Source organism: Elephantulus edwardii, unplaced genomic scaffold (assembly GCF_000299155.1).
Source record: "Elephantulus edwardii isolate Elephantulus edwardi_28Jun2011 unplaced genomic scaffold, EleEdw1.0 scaffold00314, whole genome shotgun sequence".
Taxonomy (NCBI): Eukaryota; Metazoa; Chordata; class Mammalia; order Macroscelidea; family Macroscelididae; genus Elephantulus; species Elephantulus edwardii.
In genome coordinates this window covers 490,446-503,160 of record NW_006400064.1, presented here as the reverse complement: position 1 = coordinate 503,160, position 12,715 = coordinate 490,446, and the positions used below count along the sequence as shown (strand labels likewise).

General features: G+C 44.9%; 1 protein-coding gene and 1 pseudogene across 3 annotated transcripts in view; both read left to right on the top strand.

The window, feature by feature from the left end:
- Positions 1-12,715, top strand: part of TOM1L2 (target of myb1-like 2 (chicken)) — a 289,350-nt gene that overhangs the window by 138,175 nt on the left and 138,460 nt on the right. For 2 of the 3 annotated variants that reach the window (XM_006901180.1, XM_006901179.1), the window contains exon 4: positions 9,492-9,641. The exons of the other annotated variant lie outside the window; for it this stretch is intronic. In XM_006901180.1, coding sequence (XP_006901242.1) covers positions 9,492-9,641 — 150 coding nt within the window. The remainder of the gene's footprint in view (positions 1-9,491; positions 9,642-12,715) is intronic. 3 annotated transcript variants of the gene reach the window in all.
- On the top strand, positions 11,770-12,194 carry LOC102849198 (annotated as a pseudogene).

The window sequence follows — 12,715 nt, the reverse complement described above, 5'->3', positions numbered from 1 at the left end:
TGGAATCCCTCCCCCAGGATGGAGAGTCGGCACCGGGCCTCCCCAGGACTGGTGCAGCAGAGCCACCACACTGCGGCAAAGTGGACTGGTTCTGGGGGGAATTCTTGGAGCCAAGATGGTGTCGGCAGGGGAAGCGAGCGGCCACTGGCCTCCCGTGCATGAGATGAAGCGCAACCGCTAGCCGCCTGTGTGGGAGATGACACGCGGGAGATGGCTTGCGCCTGCCAGCCAGCGACATGGAAAATGGCACTTGCCGGGCAGCCACCCAGGCAGGCGGATGGCACACGCCCGCCGGCCACCCATGTGGAAGATGGCACGCACCCGGCGGCCACCTACGCTAGGGGATGGTGCACAACAGCCAGCTGCCTGTGCACGAATGACGCGCGCCCATCGTGTTTACCGGTCGCCTGCGGGCGAGATGACATGCGCCAGCCGGCTGCCCACACTGGGGTATGGCACGTACCCACTGCCACCGGCTGTCCGCACACAATATGACACGTGCCCGCTCGCCACCCGCATGGGAGATGATGCGCGGGAGATGGCGAGCGCCTGCCAGTCGCCCGGGCTGGGGGGTGGTCCGCTCCCACCGGCCACCCGCACAGAAGATAGGGCGCATGCCCCACTGACTGTGGGGGGGACGTGTGCCCCGCCACCTACAGGTTTGGGTTTCCTTGGAAAACCAGAGATGATCACCTATACAATGGATTGTTGAAAGTCACTGTGAGTTGTCTACTTGATAACACTTAACAGTGGCAGCATGTCCAAGAGGACTGACATCCTAAATGCACCACATATTTTGATCTGTTGAATGCTTCTGCCAAAACCTGTTTAGACCTGGGGGGAGCCTGTTCACAATTCTCAGATTCCCTTTGCCATTTATAAAGGGGGAGGGCAGTGACACCTATTTCAAATTATAGTATGACCACTTATGGGGGGGGAAGTGGTGGTGCTGGAATTTGAGACGCTGTCCCTGGCCACACAGTCCTCGGTCAGGTGAGGGGACCAGATTGGGGTGGGGGCAATTAGAGGGGGAGTGTACCAGCCAACCCATTGGGAGTGTTGCCTTGCTTGGGATGGGCTGTCTTCAGCCCTCAGCTTGGGGCGAGCCGTCACAGCCCTCTGCCCGGGGCGGGCTGTCTTCGGCCCTCGTCTCAGGGAGAGCCGTCATGGCCCTCAGGGTGAGTTCCTCAGTCCCCAGATTGTGCCATCTGACCCCTGGGTAGGGAAAAAAATGCCTAGGGTATCCAGAGAATTTTATCTAGGCTACTTTCTGCCACCCTCTCCCCCAGTAAACCTGAAAGCAACACCCCCCCAAAATCCCTCTATTTGTAACTCACAAGTTTGTTCTCTCCAGGTTTGCTCCCTTTCCTATAGGTAACCTTACCACTGAGTTTTACTTTAGACCTGACCCCGAACCCAGTGCCAGTGACAAAAAGGAAATACAACTGCAGCTAAAGAAGCAAAGGAAGATGGAGCCTCTGGGTTCAACCAGCCATCCCCACTGGACCCACCTGGGAAAACACTGCAGTCCAGAGGGGAGCAAATGACAGGAAAATATCTTCTAACAGAACAAGAAGGCAAGCAGCCTTAACCCAAGATCACCAGTAAGGTGATAAAGTGTCCTCCCTTTCCCCCTTTACATCAATGCCCCTGTTCAGCATGAAGAAGCCAGAGAGTCAGCATCCAGTTCCCAAATCAATAAGACAGTTGATTTAATTACCATTGGAAAATGCTTGTCATTTTCCTGTAGCATCTGTTCCCCACTGGATCCTTTTCATTTCGTTCACCTGCTCCCCCCACCAACCAATTTCTGCAGCTCTGCAAGTGCATCCCTGCCCATCCTCACTCTTCTGCCCCCAACCCTCACCTCCTTGTATCCCCAATATGTTTTTTCCCAATAAAAAAAAGTAATCAAAAGGCATGATGAATTAGGGAAATCTGCTATTAAGGACCTCTTTAAAAGAGGTCTCTGCTAAAGAGCAAGAAAGTCAGGTTAAAGAATAAGTTGCACATAATCCCAGCCATGGTATCCAAGCCACTGAAAGTTGGACAATGAATGAGGTGGACCGAAGAAGAATCTGTGCATTTTTGTGGTGTTGGTGAAGAACACTGACTATACCACGTGCTACCAAAGCACATACAAATCTGTATTGGAGGAAGAGCAACTAAGATGGCCCTTAGAGACAGGAATGATGCAACTTCATTTCTCATACTTTAGGCCTGTTGACAGGAAGGGCTGTTTCTTGGAAAAAGACAGCATGCTAGGAAAAGTAGAGGCTCAGTCGGTGAAAGACAGGAAGACTCCCAACAAGATGGGTTGACAAAGTAACTACAGCAGTGGGCTTGAGCTTGGATAATGTCATGAGGTTGGCAAAGGATAGTACAAGGTTCAGATCTGTTGTTCACAGGGTTACTATGTGTATATGACTCAACAGCACCAACAAAAGCATCATGGACCCTTTTTCTCCCTCTAATAACATAATCTTTATAGTTTTAGGTTTCACATTTATATCTGTTCTCCATGTGAGTTAGTTTCTTGTGTAATTTCCTCCAAATTCACCCATGTTATAAAATGTTTCTCAGATCTATTTACTACGCTATGGATCTTGTTTCATTTGCCTATAAATGATATCCCGATTTGCCAATACCATTTAATAATGGACTTTTGCCATTTGTCAAATATCAACTGTCCATTGGTGTGAGGATTTACTTCTTCATTCTCAGTTCTCTTCCATGTGCCTGTCTGTCAACTGTACAACTACCAGGCTGCTTCAGTTACTCTATCTCTATAGTAGATTCTGAGTTGAGGGGTAGGAAGCCTCCTCTTCTTTCATCATACTTTGCTTATTCCAGACTTCTTTTTTCTCCATATAAACTTGGCAGGTAGTTTTCCGATTTCATTAAGCAATGTTGCTAGAATTTGGGTGGGGATTGTATTGTATTTATAGATAATTTTGGGTAGAACTGACATAGTCACAATACAAAGTCTTCCTGGTCAAATAGCAGGAAGAGATCCATATTTATGTTTATTCCAAAGAAAATCCATCCAATAAAATGTAGAAATTATAGAACAATTGGTAATGTCACCTGCAAGTAAAATCTTGCCAAAGAAAAACTTTAAAATTACTGGACCCATTTTTTAATTGACAGTTTAAATGTCAGGAAACGACCTGATTTTTTAAATCAGCAATTTTAATTGAAAAGAAAATGCCAGAAATAAAACTGGATTCAAAAGCAGATGTGGAATGAGGAATATCATTGCTGACATCAGGTGGATGTTGGCTAAAAGCAGGCTACCAGAAACATGTTTGCTTGCCTGAGTTTTGTGGTTTATAACAAGATATCTGGCTGTGTGAATCATATTATGTTATGGATAACAAGCCAGAGAATGAGAATTCCAGAACACTTAACTGTGCTCATGTGAAACCTGTATGTAAATCAAGAAGCAGTTGATCAAACAGAACAAGGAGGTACTGCATGGTTTAAGATCAGGAATGGTTTGTGTTAGTGTATCCTTTCAGTGTACCTATCCCATCTGTATACTGAGCAAATCTGAGAAGTTGGACAATATGAAAAAAACATGAAATTGGATTTGAAGGAAGACTCATTAACAATTTGTATGACACAACCCTGCTTATGGAAAACAAAGACATAAAACACTGACAAAGCTTAAAGACTATACTGATAAAGCTTAGAGTCTTCAGCAAGTTTACAATTCAACATACAGAAAACAAAAAAGCCTTCACAACTGGGCCAATAAGCAATATCATGGTAAATGGAGAAAAGATTGAAGTTGTCAAGGATTTCATTTTATTTGGTTTCACAATTGACACCTATGGAAACAGTAGTCAAGAAATTAAATGGAGAAGAAAAAAAAAAAGAAATCAAGTGGCATATTGCAGTGAATAAAACTACTGCCAGGGCCTTCTTTAAAGTGTTATTTGAGGCATAAGGTGCACCTGGCTCAAGACATGGTGTTTTCATTGCTTCAAATGCATGTGAAAGTTAGACAGTGAATAAGGGAGACCAAAGCAGAATCTATACCTTTGAGTTGTGGTGTTGGTGAATAGCGTTGTGTTTCCCCTGGACTGCAAAACAAAAAAACCAACCAACAACAAAACAAACAAACAAACCATGCAGCCAGAATGCTCCTTAGAAGCAAAGATGGCAAAACTCACCTCACATCCTTTGGCCATATTGTGAGGAGAAGTCCATTCCCTGGGAAAAGATGCCATGCTTGGTAAATTACAGTGTCGGTAAAAAAGAGGCAGACTGTCAGCATGAGGAATTTGCATGGTGGCTCCAGCAACAGGCTTAATAAGCAACAGAGACATGAGAATAAGGCAGGGTCTAATAATGTCTCCTTTACAAGTCTTCTACCCATGAGCATGGCTCGTTTTTCCTTTTATGTATATCTATTTTTGTTTCTTAATAATAATGTTTTGTGTTTTTCTTGCCATGCATCCTTTAAGTCCCTAGGTAGAATTTTTATCAGAAATGAATATTGGACTTTTTCAAATGCCTTTTGCTCATTGATGGAAATGATCAGGTAGTTCTTGTCTTTTGTTTTCTTTAAATTTTTCCATTTAGAGCAGAAATTGTTTTGCTTTTCTGCCCAAGTGAAAACCCAGGGCTTATTGGGAGAGTTGGTTGGGTTGGCCTTGATTTATTTTTTTTTTCTTCTGACAGTGTTAGGGTTGGAATAATGCAAGAGAAAAGACTAGTTCAGAAATAGTCACTCTTGGTACAGTTTCTTGTAACCGTTTTTACTTTCTTAGCTGTGTCTCCCAAATTGACATTTACCTAGAATATGGGTTTATCAGAGGTCTTGGACTTTAATGTATGGACTCAGAATGACTGTTCCTGATTCTTACCTTTTACTTTTTCCTTGAGTTTCAACTGGGTACTCGAAAACAGTTTCTATGTCTTTCGTGCTCAACCACTTAACCAAGTTAGGTTTTCCAAGGGCTTTAGTGACAAGTAGTACCTGAGCAGGCACCTTCTGCTCTGTCAAGCTTTGGGCACACCATAACACTTCACTACAACTGTCCAAAGCAATGTCAAGTCTGCATATTGGAGCCCCAGAGGACATACTGGGACATACTAATGTTAAAATCTACTGCTCAGGAAGACATCCTGCTGGTTCTGCTGCCTCGCTGGTGGAGGCAGGCACAACCCATAGCCCACCCTGGTTCTCAGCCCTCTGTACCTTTCTGTCCACTTGCCTTTCCCACCTCATCTGTCTTCTCTCTGCAGCCTCCTGACATTCTCTTTCATCTATCTTTCACAAAATAAGGCATACTTCCTGCCAACCCTCTAGGCCTCAAAGTCCTGCTTAGGATTGCATTAGGAGGAGGGGTTTAGAGATCACTAGAAGGAAGGGGGATTATGCACTTTACAGGCAGGAAGAGCACTTCTGCTTCATCTAGTTACATGGTCACTGTGAAGAATGAAAGCTGATACCTAATAGCCAGTCAGAATCAAGCCCAAGTCCCAGTTTAGAAAGAGCAGTGCTCCCTGGGTGGAGTAAAATGACTGCTTCCAGGAAGTCCTCTACTAGTCAGCTGCAGAGCCCCCCTTGACATGTGGGTCACCAGGCCTCCCACAGCGGAGGCAGCAGCGACCTAAGTAGTTGTGACTGCCAGCTTGGGTACTCTAGCCTCTTGCCTCTTCAGTTTTTTGGCATCTCTGAGCCTCAGCTTTCTCATCTCTAAAATGAAGTAGCACCTACTTTACAGAGCTATTTCAAGGACCAAATAAGTGAACAAGAACTCTAGCACATGCTGCTTGATATTTATGGGGCTTATAACTAATATCTGGAGCAGGAGTGGCATCCATTTCCAAAATGGCTTGCCTCCGGAAACTCTATGTACGAACAGTGCTCAGGCCTTTCATTCATAGGGTCGCTATGAGTTGTCTACGACTCGACGGCACCTAACAACAACAACAACATAACTAATATGGCAGTTTCGGACAAAGCTGCGAGAGAGAGAAGGCTGTAGTATCAGGGAAGTCTGGTCTGGTGTCTTCACTGCTTCTGGCACTGGCCTATAATTTGAGTCTTGATCAATTTCATCACCTTTCTAAGCATCTTGCTTAAGAGAAAAAAGAGAATATAATTTCCATTTAAGGAAAATTCTCCATCCATATGATTTATAGCATTTGCAGTAAAATAGGAGGAGATGTTTAGAGATCACTAAAAATAAGGCTGACTATGCTCTTTGCTGGCAGCTGGAAGGTCAGCTGTGAATCAAGCTGGACTTGATGACAATGAGAGTGTGAGAGGTAGATAGCAAGAACAGCCTTTATTCTTCCAGGTGCCTTAAGTACATATTTTTAAAATGTGGTTTTGGTGAACGCTTATAGAGTACATTGGCTTTCCATTTAACAATTTATACACAATTAACAATGCATCACATTTTGACTTGCAGCATGAACTGCAGCCCATACAAGGTAACAGCGCTCTCCCCATGCTTTCTTATAGTTCCTGTTTTATTTCATCCTTTCTTTTTCATTCCTGTCTTATAATCTTTTATCTGTGGGCAAATGGTACTCTTTAAATCTTGTATTGTCAATATTTCTAAGGAGTATATATCTCCATGTTTACTGTTTACCATATAGATCAATTTGTTGTTGGAGTCAAAGTTTTGAGTTCATTTCCAGAATTCAGGGCCACGATTGGGGCTCACCTGTCTCCAGTGGTTTCCTGATTTTGAGTTTTGTTCTGCATTTTTTCTCTCATCCTATCCAAGCCTTTCTATTGTGATCCCATTCATAGTAGGTTGGTAGTGGCAGCAGGTATATGTCAGGGTCACAGAAGGTGCGCTTTAAATAGTTCATTGGCCATTTGGACTAACTACTGTTCATATGTTTCTTTTATTTTCTTTACCTTAAGCACATTTTTCCTCATCTTCCCAGCAGGCTTGTGTGGATGCACTACCGTTCTGGTCCTCCAGATGGGAAAAGCTGTTATCTCTGTGGACAGGAAAGCTGGGTCCCAGGCTGCAGCACTCAGTGTCTGCAGAGCTCGTGTGCATCACACTTCTCTAAGAGGTTAAGGCCTCGTGTGGAGCACTGGTGGTACAGCAGCTCAACTGAGAATGCAGCTAGAAATTCAGCTCCTGCTGCTGGTGGGAACTGCTGATCTGCCTCAACATTTACAGTCTCAGAAACTACGAAGCAGTTCTAGTCTTTCTAATAGAGTTGCTATGAATTTGAAGGGCTGTGTAACACATTTTTCTAGACAGAAAGGAACAGACAGAATTCAAACTGAACACCAGCCTTAAAGCTTCCTGGTATCTGAGCATCTAAAAGCCATTTGTCAAAAGTGAAAAATAGCTTGGGGTTGCTAGTTTTAGTTCCAGCAAGTTCTGGTGAAATAGTGAATCATGAGTGGAACTGCCAACCCAAAAGGCAAGCAGTTCAAATTTATCACCTGCACCATGGGAGAGAGATGGGCATTGTCCTTCTGTGCAGTTTACTCCCTTTGAAAACCCTTCAGAGGGTCAGCTGTGAGTTAGTTCCTCCTTGATGACACATAACAACAGTTTCAGTTTTTGTTGTTTTTTTGTTTGTTTTAATTTTTTTTTTATTTCATTATTTTTTGTGTGTACTGTCAAATCAGATCTGACTGGTACAGGAGGAGATTGTTCCTCCTTCTCCAGCAAAGCATCTGGTGGATTTGAACTGTGCACCTCTGAGCTTGCAATTGCAGCTTCTTGCCACTAGGACACCAGAGCTCGCCCAGTTTCAGTTTTGTTTTGTTTTTTTAATTTTTCTTTTTTTTATTGGGAAAAACATATTGGGGGTACAAGGAGGTGAGGGTTGGGGGCAGAAGGGTGAGGATGGGCCAGGATGCAGTTGCAGAGCTGCACAGTTTGGTCGGTGGGGGGGAGCAGGTGAAGGAAATGATGAGGGTCCAGTGGGGACCAGATGCTACAGAGGAATGACAAGCATTTTCCAATAGTAATTAAACCCACTGTCTTATTGATTTGGGAGTTGGATGCTGACTCTCTGGCTTCTTCATGCTGAACAGGGGCGTAGATGTAAAGGGAGGATGCTTTATCACCTTACTGGTGGTCTTGGGTTAAAGCTGCTTGCCTTCTTGCTCTGTTAGAAGATATTTTCCTGTCATTTGCTCCTCTCTGGACTGCAAAGTGTTTTCCCAGGTGGGTCCAGTGGGGATGGCTGGTTGAACCCAGAGACTCCATCCTCCTTTGCTTCCTTAGCTGTCAGTTGTATTGCCTTTCTGTCACTGGCACTGGGTTCAGGGTCAATTCTGGAGTAAAACTCAGATTTAAGGTTACCTATAGGAAAGGGAGCAAACCTAGAGAGAACAAACTTGTGAGGGTGTTGCTTTCAGGTTTACTGGAGGGGAGGGTGGCAGAAGGTGGCCTAGATAACATTGGATACCCTAGGCATTCTTTTTTTATTTTTTCTCCTTCCCCACCCAGGGGTCAGATGGCACAATCTGGGGACTGAAGAGCTCACCCTGAGGGCTGTGATGGCTCGCTCCGAGCCGAGGGCCAAGGGCAGCCCACCCCGGGCAGAGGGCTGCGACGGCTCACCCCGAGCCAGGGGCCAAGGGCAGCTCGCCCGGAGCCGGGGGCCGAGGGCAGCCCGCAGTTTCAGTTTTAGCTAAAGGGTTACTTGGGGTATTTGATGAGTGTCTGTGAGTGTGTGTGTGTGTGTGTGTGTGTGTTGTGTGTGTGTGTGTGTGAATGTCAATGTTTTCATGCACATGTGTGTGAATGTGAGTGTGAATGTACATGTACTAGTGTGTGTCCAAATGCATGTGTATGCATGTGTGTGGCTATACATATGCACATATATGTGAATGTTTGCACATAGATGCTTGTGCATGTGTGTGAATGTTTGAGTGCATGTATATGTGGGAGCATGCATAGTTTTGAATATGTGTGTGTGAGGGTGAGTGTGTTAGGCTGAGTAACTCATGTGAGTGTGTGTGCTTGTGAGTATGAATATATGTATGCATATGAGAATGTGTGTGTGTGCTTGAGTGTATGAGAGTGTTTTAATGTGTGTGAGTGTATGCATGCATGCACTTATATGCTTCCTCACATACACAGGCCAGTTACTCACTAGGTGATACAGGCTGTTACTGTGTCCTCTGGTGACAGGGCCTGTGTTCCATTGGTTCAGGCCTCACAACCAGAAGCCTAAAAGACTAATTTTCAGGGCCTAGCTCAGTGATTTTAATATCATTAAAACATCAGTATCCTTCTCCTATAAAACTGGTACTTCAGTTACCAACCTGATTATTGTGCATAGACAGTTACTTGAGTCAGCAGGGGCTACTGTTATTTCTAGCAGGCAGGACTAGAGTGTGGAAGTATCTTATAAATGTGGCTCTTAAAAAGATGTGTTAGAAGGATGGTCAAGAGATCATGGAGACCGGCTGCCTCTTCAGTGCCCTTTGTCCTCTCTGCCACTAATAATGGTAACCTCTCTCTCCTGTTTTCTACTGCCAGGTTCTGGAAACGTGTGTGAAGAACTGTGGTCATCGCTTTCATATCCTTGTGGCTAATCGTGATTTCATCGACAGTGTTCTGGTCAAAATCATCTCTGCCAAGAACAACCCTCCCACCATTGTACAGGACAAAGTGCTTGCTCTCATTCAGGTAGGCTGGCCTCTTATTGGTGACCCTTCAGGCTTTCCTGTAATTTAGATGAAAGAATGGAGGCATCTAGATTTCAGTATTTAAAAAAAAAGTTTTATCTTTTACGTGTAACCCACTGAAATCCTAAGCAATGCTTCACCAGTCTATTGACAGGGTTCTTTCCTGACACTTTCCAGCTACCGGGTACTCTGCTGCCCCAGGGCTGTGGAAGTGCTGGCAAGAATCAGCAACAGTAAGGCCATGTCTTGTGCAGGGTTGTTGAAGTCAGTCTGCAGGGGCCAATCTAGGGTGGGAAGCGAGGAGTAGGGATAGAGTGGTAAAGAACAGTTTATTCCTGTTAGACCCTGGGGTATGAGGAGAAACTTCAGAATGCACAAAGCATTACAAGCAGAGAAGGGTGCATCTCCAGGAACATGAGAGCATCCCTATCAGCTGTCACCTTCAGTGACCTGTACTTGAAAAAATTAATATTTCTGAACAAGTATTTAAACACAAAAGGTTCTGTTCTTTCATTCTATTTGGGATATATGTGTTCATTACTAGTTGCTCTGTGATAGATTATCTCAGAATTTAGGATCTAAAAACAACAAATATGTATTATTGAATCGTTCCTATGCATTAGAAGTTCAAGAACAGCTTAGCTGAGGGCCTCTCATTCAGTCCGACATCAGCCAGGGCTACTGCTATCTGAAGGCTTGAGTTGGGCCAGAAAAGCTGCTTCCAAGATGTTGGTCACTTAACTTTTGACAGGAGGCCCAAGTTTCTCACCACATGGACCTCTATTTTTTGTCCTTTATTCCGATACTGGTGGTCTGAGAGAAAACAGGCAGCAAGGATGAGAAGCCTTAAAGATCATTTTCTTTTTTTTTCTTTTTTTTTTAAGGGTGAGAAAAATTTATTACATTTAGAATTAGCCCGCTGGACTCAGTTTAGATGATCCCAATTTTGTTGGCAACATCCAAAGCATCATAATCAGGAGTAAGTCGAACATAGGCCTTCTTCTCTCCATCAGGCCTAATCAAAGTGTTGACCTTAGCCACATCAATGTCATAGAGCTTCTTTACAGCTTGTTTAATTTGGTGCGTATTGGCCTTGACATCCACAATGAACACAAGTGTGTTGTTATCTTCTATCTTCTTCATAGCTGACTCAGTGGTCAGGGGAAATTTGATGATGGCATAGTGGTCAAGCTTGTTTCTCCTGGGAGCGCTCTTCCGGGGGTATTTGGGCTGCCGTCGGAGTCTCAGCATCTTAGGCCACCGGAACGTGGGTGACATGTGGATCTTCTTTTTTTTTTTTTTGGCTGTGGACGCCCTTCAGGACTGCCTTCTTGGCCTTCAATGCCTTTGCTTTGGCTTCAGTTTTGGGAGGGGCAGGGGATTCCTTCTTCGCTTTCGGCGCCATCTTCGTAGAAAGGAAAGATCATTTTCTTACATCTCAGGATCAAGCCAAGCTTTTTACGGAGGTGATTAAAAAGTAGTGGGTAGGAAGAAGGAAATGTGGAAAGAGTTCAGGAGAGAGGTTGTGCAGAGGTCTTGATAAGGTTGTTTGTTCCATGATGTCTCTCCTGTGCCCGTTGTCAGATATATTGTGTTTGATATTAGAGGTTGGTAGGTCCAGGCTTTCTTGCTGATGGTGTACTATTTAAGTAATTGTATCAATGTTTTCATGTCAGGGTGACTTGATTACAAATCCTTAGTCCCTGTGGACAGGAGCTATGACACCATCCACTTCTCTGGGGGGGTGTCTGTGTTGGTGCTGGACCTCAAGAATGCGTGGCTTTCCAGGGGAGGAAGAGGCTGGTGTAGCTGCCACCACCACATCTCTCCCAGGTCTCACTGGGGCTTTGGGAAGGAAGAAGGTCAGAGGTGAGGAGGAAGAAGAGGGGAGAGGCCAGGGAGGACGTGTGAAGAAATTCACATAGACCTCTTGAATGTCCTCAACACATGGGAACTAGCTCTGCCTAGAGCACGGGGTCTGAGAGAGTAAGGAAACAACTGCAGGGCCTTTTAGAAATAAGTCTCGGTGTGCCCCAAGCTCTCCGCTTCCCCCGCCCGCCAGACCGAGGCGGCCAGAGCTCTACCCGCGGCCCCAGCAACAACACTTAGAACAGTTCAATAGAAGAGACATGGCCGGGTGGAACGCCTACATCCACAACCTCATGGCGGACGGGACCTGTCAAAGACGCGGCCATCGTGGGCTATAAGGACTCGCCCTCTGTCTGGGCCGCTGTCCCCGGGAAAACCTTTGTTAACGTCACGTCAGTTGAGGTTGGAGTTCTTGTTGGCAAAGACCGGTCAAGTTTTTTTGTGAATGGGCTGACACTTGGGGGCCAGAAATGTTCTGTGATCCGGGACTCACTGCTAATGGATGGGGAATATACCATGGATCTTCGCACCAAGAGTACAGGCGGAGCACCTACCTTCAACCTTACTGTCACCATGACTGCCAAGACGCTAGTCCTACTGATGGGGCAAAGAAGGTGTCCACGGTGGTTTGATCAACAAGAAATGTTATGGAATGGCCTCTCACCTGCAGCGTGCCCAGTACTGACCTCCTCGGCCCCTTTCCCCACCACTCCCCACTGCTTTTGCACCACTATCCTTCCCATACACATACACCGTTTTTATTTTTTGGGGCCATTACCCCACATCCTTTATTGCTGCCAAAACCATATGGGCAGGGGCCAGGGCTGGATGGACAGATACCTCCCCCTACCCATACCCCTCCTGTGTGGTTCGAAACTTTTTAGTTTTGGGGTTTTTTTTTCTGAATAAAAAAAAGATTCTACTAAAAAAAAAAATAAATAAAATAAATGAGTCTCAGCACTCAAATACCATTATTTCCATCCTAGTTTGTTAGCAGAGTCATGTCTTGTCCCAAGGAAAGAGGTATTACACTCTACCTCTTAAAAAAAAGAGGAAAAAAAAAAAAGAAAAGAGGATCAGGGATCATATGGAAATAGTTTTTAAATCATCAGTAGGGATTAGAATGTAATACAGAATGTGTGGGACCAGACCCATGGTGAGGAGGGAAACAAGAGGTGAGACCAGAGGCTGCTTAGGTCTTTTTTT